The sequence below is a fragment of the Phocoena sinus genome, chromosome 19 (assembly GCF_008692025.1).
Source record: "Phocoena sinus isolate mPhoSin1 chromosome 19, mPhoSin1.pri, whole genome shotgun sequence".
NCBI classification, from domain to species: domain Eukaryota; kingdom Metazoa; phylum Chordata; class Mammalia; order Artiodactyla; family Phocoenidae; genus Phocoena; species Phocoena sinus.
In genome coordinates, this window is record NC_045781.1 from 11,940,047 (window position 1) to 11,964,074 (window position 24,028).

The 24,028-nt window shown below is 55.3% G+C and overlaps 2 protein-coding genes across 3 annotated transcripts in view; both read right to left on the minus strand.

Annotated features, from left to right (window-relative positions):
* Positions 1–3,346: 3,346 nt before the first annotated feature.
* On the minus strand, positions 3,347–14,757 carry SHKBP1 (SH3KBP1 binding protein 1). Of its 2 annotated transcripts, XM_032613982.1 has the most exons (18): positions 14,623–14,754; positions 14,339–14,392; positions 14,174–14,219; positions 13,994–14,067; positions 13,635–13,693; positions 13,325–13,405; positions 12,205–12,366; positions 12,034–12,124; positions 11,753–11,943; positions 11,050–11,165; positions 10,144–10,231; positions 9,913–10,029; positions 7,263–7,433; positions 6,052–6,207; positions 5,535–5,631; positions 4,287–4,465; positions 3,884–3,998; positions 3,347–3,762 (listed from the first exon to the last, which is right to left on the minus strand). In XM_032613982.1, the coding sequence occupies exons 1-18, from the start codon at positions 14,706–14,708 to the stop codon at positions 3,531–3,533; spliced, it is 2,115 nt and encodes a 704-aa protein (XP_032469873.1). In that variant the 5' UTR covers positions 14,709–14,754; the 3' UTR covers positions 3,347–3,530. The 2 variants fall into 2 exon arrangements, with proteins under 2 accessions (XP_032469873.1, XP_032469874.1); XM_032613983.1 differs by lacking the exon at positions 6,052–6,207 and having other exon boundaries at positions 14,623–14,757.
* A 439-nt stretch (positions 14,758–15,196) lies between these two features.
* Positions 15,197–24,028, minus strand: part of SPTBN4 (spectrin beta, non-erythrocytic 4) — a 72,483-nt gene continuing 63,651 nt past the window's right edge. Inside the window, exons 28-36 of the mRNA XM_032612470.1 lie at positions 22,970–23,108; positions 22,792–22,876; positions 22,237–22,433; positions 21,030–21,649; positions 19,879–19,948; positions 18,936–19,228; positions 17,590–17,763; positions 17,402–17,444; positions 15,197–16,176 (exon numbers count right to left, since the gene is read on the minus strand). Coding sequence (XP_032468361.1) covers positions 16,018–16,176; positions 17,402–17,444; positions 17,590–17,763; positions 18,936–19,228; positions 19,879–19,948; positions 21,030–21,649; positions 22,237–22,433; positions 22,792–22,876; positions 22,970–23,108 — 1,780 coding nt within the window. The 3' untranslated portion in view covers positions 15,197–16,017. The remainder of the gene's footprint in view (positions 16,177–17,401; positions 17,445–17,589; positions 17,764–18,935; positions 19,229–19,878; positions 19,949–21,029; positions 21,650–22,236; positions 22,434–22,791; positions 22,877–22,969; positions 23,109–24,028) is intronic.

Here is a 24,028-nt window from a genome sequence, read left to right on the forward strand (position 1 = left end):
GGCATGGGGCTCGGGGATCAGGAATTTTCAGTGCTGTCGTGGGTACTGGCTCAGTGAACCCCGTTATAAAGGAGAGGCCTCAAGTGTGGAGTTGCTGGGACTCCTCCCAGTCGACGCGCAGGCGGTGGGCAGATTCCCCTAAACTAGATTCCCACTGGAAGACCTCATCCCTCGGTTCACAGTCCTGGGAGAAGTCCATCAGAATTTGCTCCTCGACTGGCGTAAATTCTGGAAGACCCCACAGGTGCCTACTTCTCACGTGAGAGACTTGGGATTCTGGGGGCAGAACGCCAATCCTAATCCTGCACTGAGCTCCAGGTCCGGCCCCTCTGAGAATCCCAGGCCCACTCTAGACCTTCCCAAAGGATTTGCCCCTTCTCAAAGCCCTGTGTTTCAGGGGTTCCAGGCTCAACAAACAATAGCTTGCTCCTCAGAAGGCTGTAGCCTCTGCCCCTCAGAGGACCCAGGCTCCGCCCCTGACCCACAGACTCCACTCCCACAGGGCTCCCGGCTCTGCTCTCCTATTTGCACCCCTCTTCACCGCCACCCCTAGAGGGTACCACAGCCCCCTCCCTGCCTGAATATTTAAAGGCTCCCAAGAGCACCCTTCCCACTCCCAGAATTACAGACTTTCTCCTTAAAGAATTCCAGTCCCTTCTCTTTCTAGGGACCTCTACCATTAGGAGCCCCAAGCCACAAGTGGCCTTAGTCCCCACCCGCACCCGCTTTAGTGGGTTCTAGGCTCCAAGCCCTGCTCACAACCTTCCAACTCAGAGGGTCTCAAGCCCCGCCCCGCCCCGCCCTTTCATTATAAATTCAAGGCCCCACCCTCTTTCCTCAGAATTACAAGCCTCGCCTCTCTGCTCCCAAAGGCATCAGAGCTTCACAGCCTGCCCCCTAGTTGACCCCTTCTCTTTCAGGTCACAACCTTTCCCACAAGAATTGGGCCAAGGCCCCACACTTAGGATCCCAAACCCTACCCCTTTCACGTTTGTCCCCCCTCTGGGGACCCCGTCTCTCAAAGCAGTTTGATTCTTAAGGTTCCCAGTTCTGTAGCCTTAGCCCCGCCCCGAGTAGACCCCAGCCTCCACCCACACAGGGTACTAGGCCTGACCATACCATACGGCTGACCCCAGACTAAGAACAGCAATCAATTCAGCTTCGAATTCATCCCCAACTCCTGCTCCTTCTTCCAAGGGATGTGCAAGGAGGACAGGGGACCCCCTTCACCCTCCCGCCTTACCTTGAGGCACACGGGCTGATTCACACAGCCACACTCACACCCGTTAACGTCACCTACAGCAATCCATACCTACACCCAAAACTGACACCCAGAAGTCTGGGCCCACCCACCGTCCAGGGACTCACAGCCCCTTGGATCAATAACGACGGCACTCAGGCCCCACTAAGGGGCATTTGTGAGTTGTCCCAGCTCAGTGATGGAGTGCCTGGCTCTGCCCACTGAATATGCCCTGTGTCCCTGTCTTCGTGTAGCTCCCGCGATCCCTGCTAACATGACCCTGCAGGAGAGTGTGTCCCTGCCCCCGTTGCCCGCCTCCCCGTCTCCTACCCTGTAGCTGGAGCATTTGCTGGGGGCGCCGCCGAAATTTCTCCCTTCTGCTTGGGATCCAGGGCATCTTCAATGCTCGTTGCTAGGCAACAGCCTCTGGCTCACCACTGCAACTTCCGGGGATGGCGTTGGCTTCCCCTCCCCGCCAGAATTTGGAGTTCCCAGCTCCCAATCCCCCCCTACCAGTGCCACTATCTTCCAGGGTTGCTTCTATGTCTCTCCTGTATCTTGATCTGATCTCGACCCTTCAGAATCCCTCAGAGTTCTAGAGCCCTGGCCTTCCAGAAGCTTCCTCCATTGTATGTGCTCACACACGGGGTTTTATCCTGGTATTAAAAAAACAAACAAATCTTTTTAGGGTTCTTGATTTTCTAACATTCTCTTCCTCAGTTCTAGAATCACTAGCATCCCAGAAACACAAGTGTTCTGGATTCCCTGGCATGGAAAAAAAAAAACGATCTCAATAATCCAGCTCTGTGAGCATTACAAAATACCCCCATATTCTAGATCACAGACATTCCAGAACACTCATGTTTTAGAATCACTCACCTTTTAGGCCTCCCACTCATGTTCTAGATTCTCTGGCAATCCAGAACCCCTTGACATTATGGATTTCTTAGGATAAAAACAAATCCTCTAGTGATCTAGAAGGGAAGGGCTGGCATTCCAGAATATGCCTGTGCTCTAGATTTCCTAGCAATCCGGATTCCTTTCTGTTTCCTATAATTATCAGCATTCCAGAATGCCTGGCTTGCAATATTCCTACTGGTGTAGATTCATAGGCATTCTAGAAAGCTCCTCTGTTCTAGAATCATTGACTTTCCAGGTCCTTTTTCAGAAACTTCTACAGTCTGGATTCTTTGATATGCAGGGAGGAAGCCTAATACTGCTCATCCACTAGTACTCTAGAATATTCCTGTGTTCTACATTTCCTAACATTCTAGACCCCACTCCCCCATGTTACAGAAGTTCTGGCACTCCAGAAACTCTGGAATTCCAGGATTAGCATGTTCTAAAATCCCTTGTTCTTAGTTGGCCCACTTTCTCTTCTATTATTGACCCAAGGAAAAGATGCAGAAAACTTCCCTGAGGAGTTGACATAGGTAGGTATTAACTGGGGAAAAACCTCAAGGATGTCAGGCTGGGGTGAGCTGATCCTGTTCTACATACCCTCCCTGGTGTGGGCAAGAGAGGGGTGAAAGACTGGGCAGCCAGGGATATGGGCAAAGTGTTTGCAGTGGTGAGGTTTGGGGTACAAATGTCACCTAGCCGACATCTGTGTTTCTGCCAACCTGTACCTATTCACCCCTGTTTGTGGTAATAGTGCCCTGAATCACCTTTCAGGAACTCTTCCTCCACTCTGTCAACACGGGGCTGACCTCACTGCCTGGCTCGTGAGGGCACGTGATTAGTCCAGGAATGGCCATCTGATTCAGTTTAAGTCAATGAGAATCAGTCCTGTGATTTTGCTGCTGCTAGAGAGAAAAATGTTGCTAAGGAGCTACCTGGAGTTATCCTGGCACAGAGCTGGGAAAACCTGACTGAGAATGACCCCAGAGGAGAGCAAAGCCAAAAGATGGAAAGATATTCTGGATGAGTGTTTGAGCCCTGGATCCAGCCATGCCTGAAGCCAGAGTGTAAACCAATTCCCTTTCTTTACTTAAACCAGGAGAGACAGATGTTCCTGAATCTACAGCCAGGGACCTGGTTGGGCACCACGGCTCTCTTACCCTTTCCCTAGGGGTGCCCAAACCCTCTCAGAATGTGACCAAGGTGTTGGCAGTGAGAACTTTATTAGGGAAGGGTGACTTTGGCTCCAGAAAAGGGAGATGATGGGGGCCTAGTAACACTAACCACTCCAAGGAGGCCCTGGCCCTGAACCCAGGGCTGTGACAGGAAGCGGGGCAGGCACCTGAGTCCCCCAGGGCCTGGGTATCTCAAGGCACCATGGCAGCCATGTTCAGAAGGAAGTTTCAGTGAGCTTCATCTTTGGGGGTGCAAGGGGAGCCCCGAGACCCGCGGAGGGCCGGGGGGCTGGTGTCGGTGGCCGCCGGGGCTCCGGCCCGCTCCGCACCAGTTCCTGGCAGCGTTCCACGAAGCTGCCTCCCCAGCGGCGCCGGGCCTCAGCCTGTGGGGGGCTTGGGCTCCCACGGCGGCTGGACAGGGAGGCGCTGCTGAAGGCTGAGTGGAGACTGAGGGGGTGATGAGGGTCAGTGCAGGTCATCAGGGTGGAGCTGGGTCCCCCCTGCCCCCAGGCCACCATGTTCTGCCCTCCGCCTCATTACTCAGAAGGGGAAGTGGAGTCACGCCTACCCGGTGAGAGAGGTCCGGGGTGAGGGGCTGGGGGGAGCACCCCTCAAGGAAGCCAGCGGGGCTAGTTCGCACTGCTCCAGCTGTTCCAGCAGCTCTTCCTCTGTCAGGCCCCCTGCTGGGGGCGGCAAGGAAGCAGGGTCAGGGGCAAGACAAGGGCACAGGCCAAGAGACAAAGGTCATGTGCAAGGACTGAGGTCGGGATAGGAGGAAAGATGCAGAGGTCGATGGACAGGGGTCAGAAGCTAAGAAAGAGAGGTTAAAAAGCAAGGGCGAGGAGGGGTTGGGGGCCAGGGAAAGGGGCCAGAGGGCAAGGGCTTGGGGAGGGAGCTCATGGCGAAGGAGGTTGTGGAGAGGGTGCAGGGTGAGTCTGTGGGGCTTGGGACAGGACTGGAGTGGGGAGTACCAGGCGCCTGGCCGAGGCCATCCATGGCGGTGGTCAGGTCCCACATGGCCAAGCTGCCGTTGGCCTGGCCAGTGAGCAGGTAGCGCCGGGGCCGGGAGCCCAGCCTCCGGGAGCCCTCACACTCGAGCACTGTGAAGGCGGTGGTGGGCGAGCCATCCACGGAGCGCACGGAGCACACCCTGAGAGGGGAGGGGCAGGGGTCACCTTGGCCACACCAGGGCCTGGCCTGGTCCCTCTTCTCATCTTTATACCCCTCCCAGGCCTCAGTCCCCACCGCCCTTATGGTTTCAGTTCCTGCTTCTCGGATGAGCACCCAAGCCTCTCCATCCCTCCCAAATCTACTGTCTTGGGTTCCAGCCCTGTGGGGACCAGGAGCCTCCTGGATGTCCCCAGCCCCACACACTCACCATGGGGCCCAAATGGGATTCTCCCCCAAACATGTTGCCCTCCCTGTTCCTGTCTCAGGGAGGGCCCAAGACTCATCCTGGGTGCCTCCCTCACTTCCCAGCATTCCCCATGGCCGGCCCCCTCCTCCCCTCCCCATCTGGCCCTGATCAAGCCCTGCCCTCTCCGGCCAGGCATCTGTCCCAGCCTGCTCTCCAACCTCCAGTCCATCCCCCTCAGAGCAGCCATGGCTCCCCAGGACACTCAGGACAGTCTCAGCTCTTCCATACAATTGGCAAGGCTGCGCCCCTCTGCAGCCCCATTTCTGACCTCTTGGTGCTCCAGCCCCCAGAGACCACGTGCAGGTCCCTGGTTATCCTCTCTGGCTGTTCCAGCCTTTGCACATGCTGCCCCTTCAGCCAGGCACAGACTTTCCCCTCCCTCCTTTCTTCTGCTCATTCTTATTTATCCTCAAGGTCTCTGCTCAGAGACTCCTCTTCAACAGGCCCCCTTCCCAGGCTGGAGCAAGCACCACCTCTGGGCTCCCACAGCTTCCCGTCCCTCCCCCATCCTGGCTCTCACCCCCCAGCCTGTGCACACACTCCCAGCCCCCAGCCCGGCCCTGACTACACTGGGCGATCTCTGCTTGCGGTCCAGCAGGGGCACCTGGGATCGTTCCAGCTTCACTCCCATCCACACATGTCACACCTTTGATACCCCAAACTCCAAATCTAGGACCAGGCTTGTGCTCCTCCCCAGCCTCTGCTCCTGCGGTGTCCCTTGGCTGGGATGCCCTTCTGACCTCCCTGGCATCTTGCCTTCTCCTCTGACTGCCCGCCCTCCGTTTGACGGGATGGTCCTCACCGCTGACCGGTGGAGGAAAGACGCACGAAGAGCTGGCTGGCATTTGGTACCACCTTCTGAATGAACACTTGCTGGTCGTCCCGCTCGCCGTAGGGGCCTGGGCCAGGTAGAGGGGGGCAGTCAGGGCCAGCTGGGGTCTCTGTGACCTCCAGATCCCAAGACTCTGCCTCCTTCCCCACTGCTGAACCTCCCCTCCAGGACCAGGTCCCCATCCCCAGGTGGCTGGGGTTGGGCGAGGTCAGACAGGGTTGGATGTCAGCAACAGTCAGTGCAGTTCAGGCACATCAGGGGCAGGGGGCGGATCCTGGGTCAGCGGGAATCAATGGGGGTAACAGAATTCAACTGGGATAGCTGGGAGTAAGTGGCGGTCAATAGGGGTCAGGTGCTGATGGGTGTAGGTCAACCCCATCAGCTGGGTGGGTCAAGAGAGGTCTACAGGGGTCAGGAAAGGGATCAGTGGAGGCCAATGGAGGTCAGGCAGGGTCCGTGCGGTGGGGGACCCGGGGCTAGGAGGCACCAATGTCATTGCCAGCACTGCAGCCGCCATGCCCATCGGCCGATTCCAGCGCCAGGATCTTGAATGAAGCGAGCGGGGTGGAGCCAGGCTGGGTGGAAATCATGCCACGGAAGCGAGTCACAGACCACGTCCGCACATGGTTGTTGTCGGCACAGACTGAGGAGCCAGGGGGCAGGAGCAGGTCAGGCCCGGCCGTGGCATCACCACTGCCCGACCTTCCTGAGCCCCGGGATGACCTCCTTCCAAAGGTGTCAGGATTCAGGCCCCTCTGAATGCTTCCCTTTCAGAGAATTCTCTCTTCCCCAGAACTCCAAATAGTTAACAATCCCGGTGGCTCTGCCTCCAAATCATTCCAGGACCTGATCTCACTTTTCCCTGCCCACTGCTCCCACCCCACCCCTACCCTGGTCCTGTCCATCTCATCTCCTGCCTGGACCATTGCAGCAGCCTCCTCTTTGGCTTTCCTGCTCCCATCCTGTCCCCACATGCAGTCAGAGGGATCCTGTGAACACCTGTGTCAGGTCACAGCCCTCCTCTGCTGTGAGACCTCCTGTGGCGCCATCTCATTCAGGGTTAAGGACAAAGTCTTCTCCATGGGTTACAAGGTCCCACTGACCTACCCCATCACCCCCCACCCTCTTCCTCACCCACTCCACTCTGGGCCCAGTGGGCCCCTGCTCTTCCTTAGACACACCAAACATCCTCCCACCTCAGAGCCTTTGCAATGCCTGTTCCCTCTGCCTGGAATGCTTGTCCCCACTGACCTGCACTGCTCATTTCTGTTCAGAGCTCCTTCCTCAGGAAGAACTTCCTGAACCATGCACTCTCCAGTGATCCTGGCACTCTCTTGGCCTCTCACATAGCTTTGTTTTTATTCATGGCCCCCATCCCCATTGCCAGATAGTGATTTATATTTTTATTGATTTATTGTCCGCTGCCCCCGCTAGAGCATCAGCTCCACGAGGGTAGGGACTTGGCCTGTCTTATCACTGTTTCCCCCGTGCCTGGCAATTGCTAAATTGATTAATTTTCCCCTCTCCCTGGCAAATCCACTCCCCACAGACTGGTCCCCTTCACGGAATTCTCCAGAGGCCACTCCCCACACACTGTCTCTCCCCAGTGTAAACCCTCATCCACCTGGCTTCGTGCTCACAGCTAAGCCATCCCTCCTGCAGGGAGATGGGCATGTGGGGCAGCCGGCCAAGGCTCACCTGAGATGAGGTGCTTCTCTGACAGCATGATCTTGGTGACAGGGCTGCGGTGCACGGTGAAGGTCTGAAAGAGCTGAGGCCCCGAGCCCACAGTCTCGGGATGCTGCACGATGACACGCACACCCCCTGAGCTCGTGCCGTAGGCGATCTCAATCCAGTTCCCACTGTCACCTGGTGAGGGGCCGAGGAGGAAGAGAGGGACAGGGTCACAGAGAGACAGAAACCAAGGCAGAGAGAAGAGGCAACAGACAAAGAACAGATGCAGAGTCAGAAAGTAAAGGGAGAGGGAGAGATGGAGAGAACAAGGTGGCGAGACGTGGGAAACGGAGGAATGGGAGACAGAGGGATGGGGCAGAGAAACCAGAGACAGAAATTAAGACAGAGAGGGAGACAGATTGACATATGTACACTAATGTGTGTAAAATAGATAACTAATAAGAACGTGCTATATAAAAAATAAACTAAAATTTTAAAGAAGACAGAGAGAGGGCTTCCCTGGTGGCACAGTGGTTGAGAGTCCGCCTGCCAATGCAGGGGACACGGGTTCGTGCCCCGGTCTGGGAAGATCCCACATGCTGAGGAGCGGCTGGGCCCGTGAGCCATGGCCGCTGGGCCTGCGCTCCGCAACGGGAGAGGCCACAACAGTGAGACGCCGGCGTACCGAAAAAAAAAAAAGAGACAAAGCTGAGAAGAGGGGGAAGAGAGATAGAAAAATAGAGAAACAGGGAACCAAGAAACAAATCACAGGGAGGGATACAGAGACAGAGACTGACAGAGAGAGAGATGGAATTCGAGAGAAAGACAGAGAAACATAGAAAGGGACATATAAACAAACAGGCCCGGGTTCAGTCTCTTCAGGGAACTAAGATCCTGCCAAGCCACATGGTGGGGTGGGGTCAAACAAACAAACAAAACCAGACAGACAGCAAGGCAAGAAAATGAAACTCGACACAGCGTGCCTGAGGAACTCCCCAACCTTGCCAAATTTCCACAGGGGAAAGGTATGTTGTAACGTCACAAACTTAATGGACCATCTTAAGGAATGTGGGTAAAATGTGGTTTTAATATTTTATGCAGGAGTTAGAAGCAATGGATTCAGGTTATGAATAGCAACATGGATGGATATTTAACCTAGGGCAGGATGGACAAAAGTAAGATATATAAACTGAGTTATATACCCCATACCATTTATGCAAATTCAAAAACATGTCCATAATACCCATTTTGTAAGGACACAAACAAATGAAAATATAAATGCTAAATGTGACAGAATAGTGGCACGTGGAGAGGACGGGGATGGGGAGGAAAGGAGTAAATCAATGACATAAAAAAGGGGCCTTAGGAATTCCCTGGCAGTCCAGTGGTTGGGGCTCCGCGCTCTCACTGCCAAGGGCCTGGGCTCAATCCCTGGTCAGGGAACTAAGATCCCACAAGCCACACAGTGTGGCCAAATAAATAACTAAATACAGTTTAAAAAAAGAAAGGGGCCTTATGTGATGACATGCTGTGAAGTTAAGTTTATTATTAATTTACGCCTGCTAGAAAAAAATGCACTGTGACCCCTACCTCACACCATACCTAAAAGTTAATTTGAAATGGAACAGAAAGCTACGTGTAAAAGCTAAAACTGCAAAGCTTCTAGAAGAAAACATAGGGAAAAATCTTCACAACCTGGGGGTAGGGTAAGAGATCTTAAGCTCCAAAAAAGCACTAACCATTAAAAAAAAATGAATCGTTAACCAAAGTGAAAAAAGTCAGACACAAAAAGCCACGTACTGCATGATTCCATTTACATTAAATGTCTAGAACAGGCAAATCCACAGAGACAGAAAGTGGATTAGAGGTGTCCAGGGGCTGTCAGGAGGGAGGACTGGGGTGTGACCGCTAACAAGCATGGGTTGTTCTGGGGGTGATAAAAACGTTCTGGAATTAGATAGTGGTGATGGCGGCACAACTTTGTGAATCTACTAAAATTACTCAGTTGTGAATTTTATGGTATGGGAATTATATCTCAGTAAAAACAAACAAAAAAACTATTTCTCTGCATTTGCAATCAAGAAAACAAAACACAAAGACTGTCTCAAGTGAGAGAACTCAGCTTCATCCACTGTAACACGTGCATCCTCTTTCTGTTTGACTGTTTATGTTTCTTTGATTTTGTTTGTTTGGGGTTTTTGTTTGTTGTTGTTGCTGTTGCTGTTTTGGTGTGTGTGTGTGGGTTTGGCCACGCTACACAGCTTATGGGATTTTAGTTTCCGACTAGGAATCGAACCTGGGCCCTCCTCAGTAGTGAGAACCTGGAGTCCTAACCACTGGACCACCTGGGAATTCCCAAGACATGCATCCTCTTTGTTTCAGGAGCGTGCAAGCATCACGCCCTAATCACAGATATGGGAAAGAAACACCAAGATCAACAACTAGAGGTCAATTTTGCCCCTGGTGAAGAGGCCTGCCATGGCGGAGCACCTAGAACAGTGCCTATATGTAAGTGGTGCTCAGTAACTGTTTGTTGAATGACTGTATGAGTTGAATCTGTCTGCTTCTCCATAAATCTCACTGGGTCATGCTACACAAGTGATGGGGAGACAGCTCCGGGCTGCGGTCGGGGCTGGCTGCTGATGGCAGGGCAGGGAGCTGAGCTATAGCTTACTGGTCTTTGGGGTGAGGTAGACACTCAGGGCTGTGACTCCATCCTCCGCTGGGTCCCGGTAGAGCTCGCTGACAAGGAGGTCATTGTCCTTCATGCGCAGGGGGAATTTCTGCACATCTGGGGTGAACAGGGAGGATAGAGTGGGTTTGTTCAAGGTACCCCAGCCTTTCCCCTCCTCTCCCACCTCTCAGGGGAGGTTCTCAGGCAGCTGGAGTGCCAGCTGCTGCTCACCCACGTAGTAGATGGAGCCGTTGTTGCAGCCCAGGAGGAGGAAGGAGCCTGCAGCATCGTAACTGGTGATGGGCTGCACCTCCTGGACCTGGGGGTGGGGCGGGGTGGGCTGTGGCCATGGTGCCATCCCTTCCTGCCTTTGCCTCTGCAGTGACCCCCCTGGCATGCCCATGCCTCCCTGCTCCAGCACCCTCCCACCAGTTTCTAGGCCCACTCCTCCCCAGCCTTGCCTGCTCCAGGGCTGCATCATCGGCGTCTGTCTCTGAATGGCTCTTGGTTGGCGCTTCTGTCTCGTGGCCTCTCCTTGACTCTGTATTTCTGACATTTCTTTACTCATCTCCCTCTTTCTCTCTGTGTCCCTTCATCTACTACAGTCATTTAGTCCTGGTTTCTCTCCACCCACCCTCTTTCTGTCTCTCTGGCACCTCTGACCTCCTGTTTCTATTTGTCTGTTTCTCTCCATCTCTGTTTCTTTCTCTGTCCTTTCTCTGTTTGTCTGTCTCTCTCAGCCAAACGCTCACACTTTAGAAAACGACGCTGTGGGTGAATTTTCTGTTTTACATGTTGGACAGAGCTTGGGGCGAGTGCAGAGAGAATGATGGACGTTTGCACGTCTGTCTCTGGGTTTCCGCCTCCTCTACCATCTCCCCTCACCCGGTCTCCCACCCAGTGTCTGGAGAACCCTCTCTTCCTTTCCAAACCCACCATCCTTCACATCAGCCACGAAGGCCTCCTGGATCCTCCTTTGGCCTTTATCATACCCCATCCTACCCCACCACTGGATCTGGCCCACTGCTGGGTCCCCTGGTTCTCTCCAGGTCGGGTGGGGCAGAAAGGAACCCCTCCCTGGGTCTGACTGGTCTGGGCACCCGAGAAAGAGGCAGCCAGGCTGGCCAGTGCCCTGACCTGCCAGTGCTTGGTGACGGCATTCCACACCCCGATGCGCCCTGTGTGGCTTGTGGCGATGAGCTGGTTCCCGACGAAGAATAAGGCCTCCACAGGCACGCCCAGATGGAACACTCCTGCACAGGGTGAGGAAGGCTGAGCCAGGACCCCCTTTCACGGGGGAGAAGAGGGGTGGCAGGAAGAACTCCAAGGGCCAGAGGATTCAACTTGGTCATAGAATCTTTACAGGTTAGAGGATTCCAGCAGGAATTACAGCGGATTACAACGGGCCAGATTCCTGCTGCGGCGAGGGACTCTAGCAGGGCGTGGGACTCTAACGCAGCTAAGATTTTCAACAAAGGCAAAAAACTCTATGGGCGGCAGGGGATTCTCACGAGGATTAAGATTTGTTAGCGAACAGATTAGTCTAAGGAGTCAGATTTCTAATGGGAACAGATTCTAACAGGTCTGGGATTTCACTGGCAGGGAGAATTCTACCCAAGCAAAGAGATCTAACAGGGCAGTGAATTCTGATGGAGGAGAGAATTGTATGTGGGTGGATTTTTCTACCAAACCAAGGAATGCTAACAGGATACGGAATTCTAAAGGGCTGGAGCATCCTAATAACGCAGAGAATGGTGGCACGTGGGCTGTTTTAACAGGCCACAAGTTGGAGTAGAATTCTAAAGGGCAAAAGGGTTCTGGAAAAAGCCTGGTGCCATACCTATCTCAGAGCCTCCGCCTTCTGCCTGCAGAGCCCACAGCAGAATCTCGCTGCCCGTGGCTGCTGCCACCATCTTGTCATGCTCACCCAGGGCCCCACTGAGCACCCGGGCTGTGAGTGCCAGTCGCTCAATGGGCCAGTCCAGGCGGGGACTGGAAAACACCAGCTGCCAGCCAGAGGCTTCCTTCAGCCTGGAAGATTGAGGGACATCGTGAACCCTCACCCTGAGCCCTCCCCATCAACAGGGCTTAAGGTGTCCTCCCACCACCCTCCCTGAGCACCTATAGCAGACAAGAAACTGGGTATAGGCCACGGCGATCCAGTTGTGGTGTCCACACACCAGGCGCACCATTCCCGGCTCCTCTGGTAGCCCTTGCGGGGAAAGGCAGGGATCAGGGCAGGGTCACAGGGGCCCACTGGCTGCCCCAATCTCCCAAGAGACAGAAATGTACCTGATGGGGAGGGAGGGGCTTTCTCATCTAGCATTCGGCCCAGCAGCCCTGCGTTGCCCAGGTTGGGGGGCATCGTGTTGCTCCTTCGAACAGGGGCTGGGCGTCCCCCTGCTTGCTGGGGCCCCACCAGGCTATGCCTGTTCCGCCGCTTCAGCGGGAACACTGTGGCAGGGAGAAGGGGTAGAGTGACAATCATTGTAATAATTGTCACGTAGCAAGCACTTAAAGTGTGCCAGATGCTGATTTTGCCACATGGGTAGCATCGTCTCCTAGAGAAAAGATTTTCGGTGGTGCAGGGACATGGCGTTAAATGAGACTGAATCACACAGCGAGCTGCTCCCTTTTCAGTTCCTTTGAGCCCATCACAAATAAAGAATCAGTTTGGGGCTGCCACGATATTAATAGCTCTTCAATATTTGGCAATCTTTCCTTTCAAGAAATGGAAGCCTGTCTCATTGGCAGACAACAGTATCTACCCAGAGTTTAATTACACTGTTATGTTTGGGGTTTATTTCACGTCTACTTATTTATGGCATGAAGGTAGTGACAAAAAGCTTCTATTTAAAACAATTAAAAAAAAACAGGGTCAAACTAAGTTAAGAGAACAATGCGTCTTCATATTTGACAAACTTCATGAAGGTAGTAGGTCTTGACTGAGGTTAGGGAAATAAAGCCATAAACTGAATTTCCCCACTCTATTCCTTCTACCTATCAGCAAAGTCTAGTAGATTACAGTTCCCAATAACCACGGGTGCATATTTTCCATGGCCAGTGGGCTGGCTGCTCCATGGAGATTATAGTCAATAACTCTCCTTTAACATTTCTCCCCTCCATGCAAAGGACACCAGTTCTCCCTAAGCCTCCCTACAAGGAAATCAAACCTGGACTACAACTCCCATTGGGCTCTAGGGTAAGCTTCTGAGCCTCCGGGGGACTAGCTTGGCCCATTGCCTCATGGGAAACGCTGTTTCTTACTTCCTTTCCAAGCATCAGTCCAAGCATCTGATATAGAACTACAACTCCCATAGTGTCTCAGGGCCCACAGCTCAGGCAACCAAGAGCTGCAGCCTTATGGGAAATGTAGTCTTTAGCCCCCCCTCCATTCCTTAGTAGTTCCCACCTGGTGGAGGCAGGTAACCATTGAAGAGGACGTTTCCGCAAGAAGAGCGATCCAACTCTTCCCGAAGCTGCAGACGACGAACTAAGACGGAAGGACTCAAAGGCTGGGACTTGGAGAACACTGAGGCAGATCCCTTTCCCCCTCCCCCATCTCTTTCTCCACAGAATATCACCACCCTCCTGAGACCCAGGACCAAACCCAGGGCTCTCAGCTCTAATCCAACCTTCTTTCAGGAGGGAGGGGAAAGGGGGAGCATCACTAGTGAGCTGGTTTTCTATGGGATGAGGATGTTAAAGGGGGCCCCACTTACCCAGAGGAGTGAGTCCATAGAACTGGGCTTCGTGGAGGAGGCTGGAACCGTGGATACCCCTGGGTAGTAGAATTGACTAGGGGTCAGGGTCTGGGGAGTGGGAGTGGACAGAGAATGCTGAGGACGAAGTTTTCAAAACTGCACAGAGAATCTCAAGAGGTAGAAAATTTTGATTGGATCAAGATTCTAAGGTGAAAATGTGTGTGTATGTGTGCGTGTGTGTTTTGTGGGGGAGAATTCTAAGGACGCATAATTTAAATATGATCAAGGAGCTTAAGTGAACATTCTGAGGGGAAGAAGAGACTTCCGGGGGGGGCGGTGAAGACGGTGGGGGACTCCCCTTTATCTTCCATGCCAACCTGGGGTCCAATTCTTTGGTGCGCAGGAAGTTGAGGATAGGGGCGAAGACGGTGGGGTCCCTGTCGATGAAGATCTGCGGGGAAGGGAGGCAGAGGACAGATAGGGCAAAGAGCCGGGCTGAGTGCGGATCCTGTCCCTCCTCCTACCGGCCGCCCCATATCAGCTCTTGCTCTACTCACGGCTCCGGTCTCATCTTTCAGTGTTGAGATGCGTCCACTCAGAAGACTGCAGGGAGGGGACGCAGAGCAGGTGTCACGGGCCGGGGTGTGTGTGTGAGGGGGAGATTAGGTCTCCCCATACCCTCTCCTCCCGCCCCCCCACCCCAAACTCGCTCTCCCAATCACCTGGAGAAGAAGGAGTCTGGGATCCAGGTGAGAGTCTGGCGAGAGGTACTGAATCTGTGCGGGGACCGTGAGCGGACGCGAGATGATGGAGGGAGGATGAGGAATGGGGCCCCCCAATCTCAACCCGGTAAGTTCCCTTCCTTCCCCCAGCACCCATCCAGGCTCCCCACCTCCAGCAGGGGGCGGAGCAATCCCTGATGGACAGGAATTCCCCGGTAGAGGCGGGTACTCCCACCTCGTTCCCCGCTCTTGAGAGTAGCGCCTCAGGAAACTCCTACACTCACCTTTTGCCTCCCACGTTCAGATGAATCACCTCCCCGGGAGGTCCCCGACCTGGGACCCCGTCTGCTGCAGGGGCCGCGGCTGCCATGGCCCCCGGGTTAGCCGGCCAGCCTGCACCCGCTTCCGGGTGTGCATCCCGCCCCGCCCCCACCGGGTGCTCATTGGGCAGGAGACTCCCGGAGCCACCGGCGATTGGGTAAAGCGCTCACCCGTCGCAGTTAATTTCTCCGCCTCCTTAAAGGGTCCCGCCTTTCCTGTCCTGGACGGGACGGACCGAACGGCTCCTTTGGGGAAGTTTAGTTACCACGGATAGCAAAACGTTCCTCCATCCCTCTGGGGTTCCCGGTTTAGGAATGGCATCTAGGTGATTCGTCGGGGACACGTGTTTAGACCTCGAAATTAGTCCACACCAAGAGGGACATCTAAATGTTCTCCGCAAGACAGTTTCTTCCCCTCGCCCCACCCAGTCCTCCTGGGCGCAGCCCATGAAACGCGAAAAAACCAGCACAGACCGTCAAAGCCAAAGGATTTATTATAGGTACACAGAGTGCGCGCCTGCCACACGCCCCCACACCCCTGGGTCCCAGCGGCTTCTCCAGGTGGCCATGGGGGCTGCCCACAACCCGGTTCCCCCACTCCCCAGGGAAGTGCTCCAGCCAGAAGCATGCAGGGGGAGGGCTTCCCCTCGCCCCTCCCCTCCCGAAGTGGCGTTTACAGCTGGAGGGGGGAGGAGAGAGGAAGACAGTTTTGAGCTCTGACGCCCCTCCCATTAAAAGCCTTCGCGGATGCGGGGCGGGGGGAGGAGGAGGTCGACGTTTTGCAAAAATAAACTAAGTCAGGAATTAACCGCATGGCTCTGAGACGGCGGAGTTCGGGGGCTAGGGCCCCTTCACTCCCCCTTCCCAGACAGAGATCAAGGCAGCATTGGAAGTGAGGTAAAGGCGGGGAGGGGGGCGTCCCCTCCCCACCCCCTAGCACCCTGGATGGTCCAGGGGACCTCACCAGCGCCCCCATGCCCATCCCTAGGGCGGGAATTATCGCCCCTACCACCCCAGCTTCTTGGGGCTGGATCTGGGCATTCGGGCAGGGAGCTTGGTTCAACTGGCCCCTTACCCGCCCCCCCCACAAGCTCAGTTATTGCATAAAAATAATGGAGCCCCAGCACCTGGGGTGGAGGTGGCGAGCGGGAAGGGGCCGAGATATGGCTATAGGGGCAGCAATCTCCCCACCACTTCTTGGGGTGCAGGAGAAGTCCCCTCCTTTCCGGTGCCGGTCAGGGCGCGTCCGCAGTGTTGGTGGGACTAGGGCCTCCAGCCCCTGCGGAAGAGAAAGTGTCTTTGTGCCCACAGTGCGGGGAGGAGGGGCGGGGAGGTGAGTCAGGCCCTGCGGGTGGGAAGTCACTTCCGGCGCCCGCTGGCCCTGCGCTCCCCCGCCTCCCGCTTGGGATTGCCCTCGTCTGTGGACGACGTGGTGGGTTGTGTCTGGCCCCAGCGGGCGATCTCGGCGTGTTCCCCCACCGAGGCGGCCACAGCCTCCAGCCAGCCGTTCATCTCCTCCTGGAGAGAGAAACAGGACACAGTCTATATTCGGAAGAGAGGAGACCGATGAATCTAGAATCAGGCTGCCCACTCTGAACCTAAGTTTCCTCATCTATTAAATGGATAATACTAACAATAACAGTAATGATGATGATGATGTAAATAGTTACATAGCACTTATTTGGTGCCTAGCTCTGTTCTAAGCACTTTTGTGGATTAATTCACTTAATCCTATGCATTTGGATTATGTCTAACTCCCACTATAGAGATAAACAACAGGAAGCAATAATGTCAGCAGACACAAACACTGTAATTTTGCAGGCCCTGTAAGTGCTCTACCTGTATCAACTTATTTAATTCTCACAATAATCCTATGATGGGAAACTATTTTTATCTCCATTTTAAAGATAAGGAAAAGAGGCATGGAGGGAAGAAAGGCCTACTTCATAGCCTCTTGTGATGATGAATGAGGTAACAAGTGTTACTATTTTCAGCATCTCTTCAAACCACCTCCATGCCTGCTCCTCCTCCCCTGACCTCTCCCCTTAGCCCCAGTCCCAAGGTCCACTCACATTCTTGTCTCTCACCCACCTCCTCCTCCTCTCCCCACAGGCCTGCCCTAATCCAGCCTTGTGGTCTCCCACTTGGGTTCCTGCCCTGGCCACCTCCTGTGCTCCACACCTCCACTCTCACCCTCTCCATTCTACCCTGCACATGGTAACCAAATGGATCTTTCTTATGCATCACTGTAACCCTCCCTTGCTCAAAACTCTGCCATGGCTCCCTAGTGCCCTTAGAATAAACTCCAGCCTCCGAATGACCCACGGTGTCCTTAGAGATCCAGCCCCTGGGAACCTTTCTGAGAACTTTCCTCCTTGAACTCTCTCCTCCAGCACAGTTAACCCTTTGCGATTCTGTACTTCTGGTTCTTTGCACTTGTAGTTCATCTTTTTTTTTTTTTTTTTAAGCTAACTCCCTCCCAACTTTCCAGTTTCATCTCAGAGGCCAAGGCAAGGAGGTTGGACGTTGTCCTGGGGCCTCCAGGCCAGCCCCTGATCTTCCACTCCCCCCAGCTAGATTAGAAACTTCTTCTGGTTTCTCATTGCCCATGGGCTTTCCCAGTTCAGCCCTGGTAACTCTGGCTTGTGCTTCTCCTCTTCACAGCCCCATCACTCTAGGCCAGGAGTCAGCCAGCCAGATGGTTCCTGAGGTCGAATAGGGGAGAGAAAGGAACAGATCTCACCTCATCTTTAGCCTGGAGCAAAAACTCACTGCCGTCCTGGGTTCTGTGGGAGAGGACACAGGATCTAGGGGCTCTGAGGCAGAGGCCCAGCCCACCCATCCACCAACCGTCCTCCAGGGAAGCAGGGTATTGCTGGGAGGGGGAAGGTGGGTCTTGGACCCTCCCTCTTGCCCATTGAGGGGGCTCACTGGAGCTTGAAGACGTGCTTCTTTTTCTTGTAGTCACTAGCCACCTCGCTGGTGGCCTTGTGCAGGCTGAGCAGTGGCTCCCCGCCATGCGTGCCCCCCGATGCTGGGCCCTTGGCGTCCTTGTAGAAGCCCAGCTCCCCCTTGCTGAGCACGCAGTACAGGCTCACCCACGACCTGGGGTGACGACACGGGGCTCAAGGCAGAGTCGCAGCACTCTGCCTGAGTACTCTTCATTAATACCCTTCATGGGCTGAATATGCTTGAACCTTCCTCCCTGGGGACCTTTGCCCTAGTTGGGCCATACACCTGGAGTGCTCCTCCTTATAGCAGTTGCTGAGCTGAGAGGAGGGTCTAAGTCTCTGGGTACCAAGCTTTTGTCCAGGCTGGCCCCTGCTGGGGTTGGCCTTCATTATCCCCTCCCACACTGAATTTCCTGAAGGCAACACTTAAGCTGTCTCCTCCACAGGCCTCTGTTTGGGCATGTTCCTCGCCACTCCTCCACCACCCCCACCCCGAACCCCGAATTCCCTGAAGGGAGATCTATTAGTCTATTGGTCTACTGTCTGGAGTGAGGAATTCTTGTCTCCCCATTCAGCGGAAGCCCCAACCGAGGAGGAAGTCTCCCACGATCAAAATACATCCAGGTGCCTCTGTTTATTCCCACCTTGCTCTCAGCACAAGGAGGAAAGACTACCTCCACAGGCAAAACCTCAATCTGTTCTGCCCAACTCCTTCTGCTTGTTCAACGCTTCCCTTATGGGCTCCACCTCTCCCCAGATTCTGCCTCTCAGTTGGACAAAAAAGGGTTGGACAATCCGGAGCTGGACTCCAAGAGTAGACACATCACTGTTAGGCCCCCATCTGGAAACCTATATGAGGTGCCCCCCACCCCTCAGCCCTCAGTTTGGGATCCGCCCCTTATCAGGCCCTTCCTCAATTGAAATTGAAATAAATGAACCCACCCCATTCACTGGTTGAAGGACCTCTCCAGGCTCCACCTCACGAGCCTTGAGAACCCTCTAGACGAGACCCCACACCGTTTGCTATCAGCTCTAGTTAACTCTTGGGTTGGTTGCTATAAGATTGGGTAGTAATAACTTTTTCTTCAGGTCCCGCCCCCATCTAAGCTCCACCCACTCACCCATTGGACGCACTAACCTTAAGCCCCGCTCCTCCGGCTCACTGATTGATTCTTTGAAGTTAAGGCCCCCTTTTCAGGCCTCGCCTACCCCGCCACGGGTTGGGCGCCCTAAAGTTTAGCCCCACCCCCCTCTTCAGACCCACTCATTCATTCATTCGACCCTGAGCTTGGGACCCGCCTTCCAAAGCCCCGCCCACACGCTCACCGGTTGGACGACTTGCGGTTAGCGTCGAGCTCGCGCTTGCGCAGCAGGAAGCCCTCGTGCTGCACTGTATGAGTGGGCGGTGGCGGAGGCGCGGGGGCGGAGCTGCCCTGGGCCGGGGCGGACCGCGAGCGCCGGCTTCCCCCGCCCTCACCACCCTCTCGGGGCCGCGGCCGCCGTCGCGGCTTGGGCCGGTCCCGCGCCCGCGGCCGGTCCGGCCGAGGTGTCCGCTCGGGCGGCTCAAGCCCGTTGGGCAGGCGGCCGGGGGGAAGCTCGCGAGGCTGAGGCAGCGACGGCTGTGTGAAGGGAGGGGGAAGAGGGGTGCTGTCCATAGTGGGGTGTGGGAGCCATCTGTCTGGGGGAACTCACAGGTCTGGGGGTCCCATCTGTCTGCAGGGCAATCTGTCTTGAAGGCGAGTATGGGAGGATCTCAGGGTTGGAGGCCCAACTCTTAAGGGCTCCCCCGGTCTTGGGAGTGGGTCTGTCAGGACGCCTACGTTTGGAATCCCTCTCTATCTTAGGGGGAAGGGAGTTAGACCTATGGAGGTAGGGGGTGCAGGCAGGTAGATGTCCCAGCATCTTTGTAGGAGGAATCTGGGGCCTCCTGTGTGCATACGGCTGTCAGTAAGGAAATTTGAGACCCCCATTGGGCTAGAGAAAAAGTCCAGGACAGATGTGGGAAGAGTCTGGAGTCTACTTTGTGTGTGTGTGTGTGTGTGTGTGTGTGTGTGTAGGGCGGTAGGAGTCTCTTAGGTCGGTGGCCTCATCTTTCTAAGGGAGAAAATTTCAGATTGTGGGAGGCATCTGGGAGCCCTCTCCATCCCCTGAGAGCCTGTGCAGGGTTCGGATAGGGGGGCAGGGCTAAGCACTGGTGTTTTTGGGATTCTGACTCCGGTTCTGAGGAGAGGGGCCCCCATACCCCCACCCACACCGAGGCTCAACTTACCCCAACAGGGAGCCCTGGGCCTGCCTCCTTCTCCTGCAGCTGCTCCACAATGTCAGCCAGGGTGGCCTTCCTGGGGGTGGGGAGGTGGGCACAGAAAGACCCAATGGAACTGGGATGCCTTCTCCCAGAGACCAGCCTGGCTGGCCAGAGGAGCCTCAACCTCTTAGCCTGAGATGCCAGGTCCCTGTCCACTTCTGCAGCTACCTGTCTCAGATGTTTGCCTTACACACCACAGGTGCTCAGCACATGTCTGCCAAATGGAAGATGGAACCTCTCTCCCCTCTTGAGTTTTAAGCAACACAGAGACCAAAATGCAAACTGGTGCCTTCAAGCCTTTGAACATACTGTTGCCTTTTTCCACCCACCCCCTAAGCTTTCAAGCTCCCTGGATTTCCGCCATCCCAGCCCTGATCATTCTGGGTCACACTCTCTGGTGACAAGTCTGTTTCCCCCACTGGACTGTGAGCCCCATGAAAGCAGGGCTGGAGCTGGTTGGGTCATTGCTCTCCCCAGCACATACCACACACAGAGTGGGCACTCAGCCAATGTTCACGAAATACAAAATTAAAAGGGGTCAGGAAGTCATTGTCACTGAAACGTATTTGACCAAAGGCCTCTTTCTGGGGACACAGCTGGTTGAAGTGATGTGCACAACACACTCAGGATTCTGAAAGGCCTGGGTTCCAGTCATACTTCACCCAAACTGAGTGACTTGCCCTCTGTGAGCCTCAGTTGCTCCATCCATAAAATGGATATGATTACAGCACCCAGTTTATGAGGTTGAGAGAGACTGTGATAAAGGGTCTTAACTCCAATCAGGGAGGTGATGGTTCCACCATTAGCCCAGTGGAGAAACTGAGATGCAGAGAGAATAAAATCCCTGCCCAGGGTCATCCAGGGGATTTGATGCAGGGGTCAGAAACTCAGTAGCAGAGAACCTGCACCTGGAGGAAGCCACTGCCACTGTGGGATAGTGGGAACGACTCCCAACCTCTTCCAGCCTCAGTTTACATCTCTACAGAATGGGTGCCACAAATGTATCTCCCTCCCTAGGCAGTTCTGAGCCCGGAAGCCCTCTCCGCTGGGCCTGTGTGGCTCCAGGAGCTCTCCGTGTCCCCCTTCCTCCACTCCCTGGGCACATGGGGCCTCACCCCTTGGCCAGGTCTCCTCTGGTGGGCATCTCCTGTTCGCTGGACTCCTGCCGCTCCAACCGCCGCTCCCGCCGCTCGCGCCGCCTCTCCATCTGCTCGTAGCGGCCCAGGGTAAGGCTGTGTGCCACCTCATGTTCCGTTGACTCCGGCCGCTCTGGCCGCCGCCTCCGCGCAGCCTCCTCAGATTGCTCGGCCGATTCCTGCCGCTCCTGCCGCCGCCTCCTGGGCAGCTCCTCCGCGCGATCAGCGGACTCCTGGCGCTCTGGCCGCGGCCGGACCTGCTCCGCTGCCGCGGGGGCCCCAGGGGTCTCCGCGGCGTCCTCTGGTGCAGCCGGCAGGGCCGTGGGCTCCACCCTCGCCGGGACCTCCGGCAGCCGGTCGATGCGCGGCTGGAGGCGCTCCGGCTTGAGCTCCTGGCGCACGTACCCCACCCGGGTCCGCACCTCGGCCGAGAGCGTGTCCGAGGCCCGGCGGGCCAGGGGCTCCAAGCCCCTCTCATAGCCCCCTGGTCGCAGCAGGGGCGCAGCCTTGGCCGCCAGTTCCGTAGGGTCTCCAAAGAACTTGCGCCCCAGTAGGGGGGTGGGTGGCTGCTTGCTCTGTTCTGCCTTGAGTTTCTCGATCTGGGGACAGAGGGGCCAGGCTCAGGCGGAAAGGCGGGGTGGGGTCGGGGCCTGGGAAGGTGGCTCTGGGTCGTCTGCCTCACCACCTAGTTTATTAGTTATTAGTGAAAAGCAAGGTTGTCCAGGCCTGTCTCTGCCAGGAGCTTAATTCCTATCTTCTCCTGCAAACACCTAGGGTTCCTTTAAGAACTGGCTAAATGATCACTTTCTCTAGGTGCCTTTCTGCCCACCCCCCATTGCCTCCTTCCTTCCAGACCTTAAGACTTTTAATTACAATGGTCTCTTCTCCTCATTTTTCAAGTCTCAGATCAGACTCCCCCAGGCCAAGACAAGTGTTTCTGGGCTCTCATGTCCCCCTGTGCTTCCCCCATCCTAGCTCTGGACTGTCACTGGTGACAGGTGACAGGTCTGTCCCCTACCCCCTTCAACCCTCTCCCCCCACCCCCGTCCCCCCCAGGACTGGGAGCCCAATGAGGGTGTGGCCCGGCTCTCACTCAACACAGCGCTGAGCCCGTGTGTTTGTCTCATACAGAGAGATGGGTGTGGAGCCGTGGGAGGGGTGCTGGGGCAGGAAATGGGGTGCTGACCGTGGTCAGGCGCCGTAGAGAGCTGAACCTTTCTTCCCAGGCCGCAGCCGCTTTGCGGAAGGCCTCGTGTCGCCGGATAAGCTGCTCCACCTCGTCCACGCTGCTCCCCAGCTCCCGGCTCTGCAGGAGCGGCTCCTGGGCCGTCAGCCAGGCATCAGCCACCACTGCCTCCTGGGCAAACTGGTGCACTTCCAGCACTGAGGAGAGACATTTGGGGTAAGGGTGCTGGGGGCACCTGTGGGCTCTTCACAGGGGCACTGGCTATTTTTCTTGGCCTTCCACACCCCCTCTGGTTTCCTAGCCCTGACCGCTCTGGGCTCTGCAGGAAGGAGAGAGGCGGGGGCTATTTCCGAGGGCACCAGCTTCTCCCCTAGGTGTCTGCCATCAGGGAGTCAATGATAGGGCAGCCCCCTTGTCCACCCTCCCAGGCCTTCATGTTTGCTGCTGAGGACCCATGCGGTGTGCAAAGCATGACTGTCACCCTCTGGGCTTTTCCTGACACGCCGGGGCATATCCCTGTGTCCTTGAGCCACGTGTGTCTGGGGCCCCACTCACTCTGCTGCAGCCACTCCCAATGGCGGTCCCACTTGTCCGACACCTCCTCCTTCCTGGTTCCCAGCTTGTCCAGCTGTGCCTGGATCTGGGAGTGGCGGGTGGGTAGGGAGAGGCGTCAGGGGTGGCTCCCACCCCGATGGGCACAGATGGCAGAGGGAGACCCCTGCTTCCCTCCCACCTCATCAGCCACGGCACTCTTGTTGAGCAGCAGAGAGCGCCCCAGCTCCTGGCAGGCTGTCAGCTCGGGCACCCGTGCCTCCAGCTCAGTCTTCAGGCCCTGGTGGTAGTTCATGAGCACCTCCACCGATGACACGTCCCTACAGTGGGTGGTGGGTAGGAATCTGAGCCATGGGCCGCCTCCCTCGACCTCCCCCACCCCTCCGCATACGCAGCTCCTGATGAGCCCAAATCCCTGAGGCTGGGATTCCACACCACCTTGGGACACCCCCCTCCCATGATCAAGTTCTGAAGGGCCAATCTTCTTCACTGATTCCAACTTTCCCAGAGGGCTAAAATGTCCCACTTTGGTGACTCCAACCTAGAATTTCAAGATCCAATTTTTCTAATTTTCTAAAGCTATACTTCTGAAGCTTCCACTAGCCAAAGATTCTAACCTAAGTCTGTGCTGTCCCATATGGTAACCACTTCTCTTTACTTTTTCTAATGTGGTTACAAGAAAATCTTTTTTTTTTTTTTTTTTTTTTTGCGGTACGCGGGCCTCTCACCGCTGCGGCCTCTCCCGTTGCGGAGCGCAGGCTCCGGACACGCAGGCCCAGCGGCCATGGCTCACGGGCCCAGCCGCTCCGCGGCATGTGGGATCCTCCTGGACCGGGGCACGAACCCGTGTCACCCGCATTGGCAGGCGGACTCTCAACCACTGCGCCACCAGGGAAGCCCAAGAAAATCTTAAGTTATATATGTGGCTCACATCTGTGGCCTGCATTGTATAACTATTGGACAGTGCCGTTCTAAGCTGTTATACGGTCAAAGCAAATTCCAAAATTCTGAAGGTTCCGTCAGTCAACAAGTGTAGCTTTATAAGTCTTAGTATATCCAGGGACTTCTCTGGTGGTCCAGTGGTTAGGACTCCACGCTTTCACTGCTGAGGGCCTGGGTTCAATCCCTGGTTAGGGAACTAGGATCCCACAAGCCACACGATGCAGGAAAAAAAAAAAAAAAGACTTAATATGTCCAAATTTATTTCTGATGGTCCCACATCGTAATGATTCCTACCTAA

Bases quoted from the DNA above. Each gene is read 5' to 3' on its own strand.
- SHKBP1 (XM_032613982.1), bottom strand. From the start codon at position 14,708: ATGGCAGCCGCGGCCCCTGCAGCAGACGGGGTCCCAGGTCGGGGACCT. The intron at 13,406-13,634 runs GTAAGTGGGGCC...CTTCCGTCTTAG, and splicing joins CTATGGACTCACTCCTCTGG to TTCGTCGTCTGCAGCTTCGG. The intron at 5,632-6,051 runs GTGCCTCCTAGC...TACCTGGCCCAG, and splicing joins CAGTGCTGGCAATGACATTG to GCCCCTACGGCGAGCGGGAC.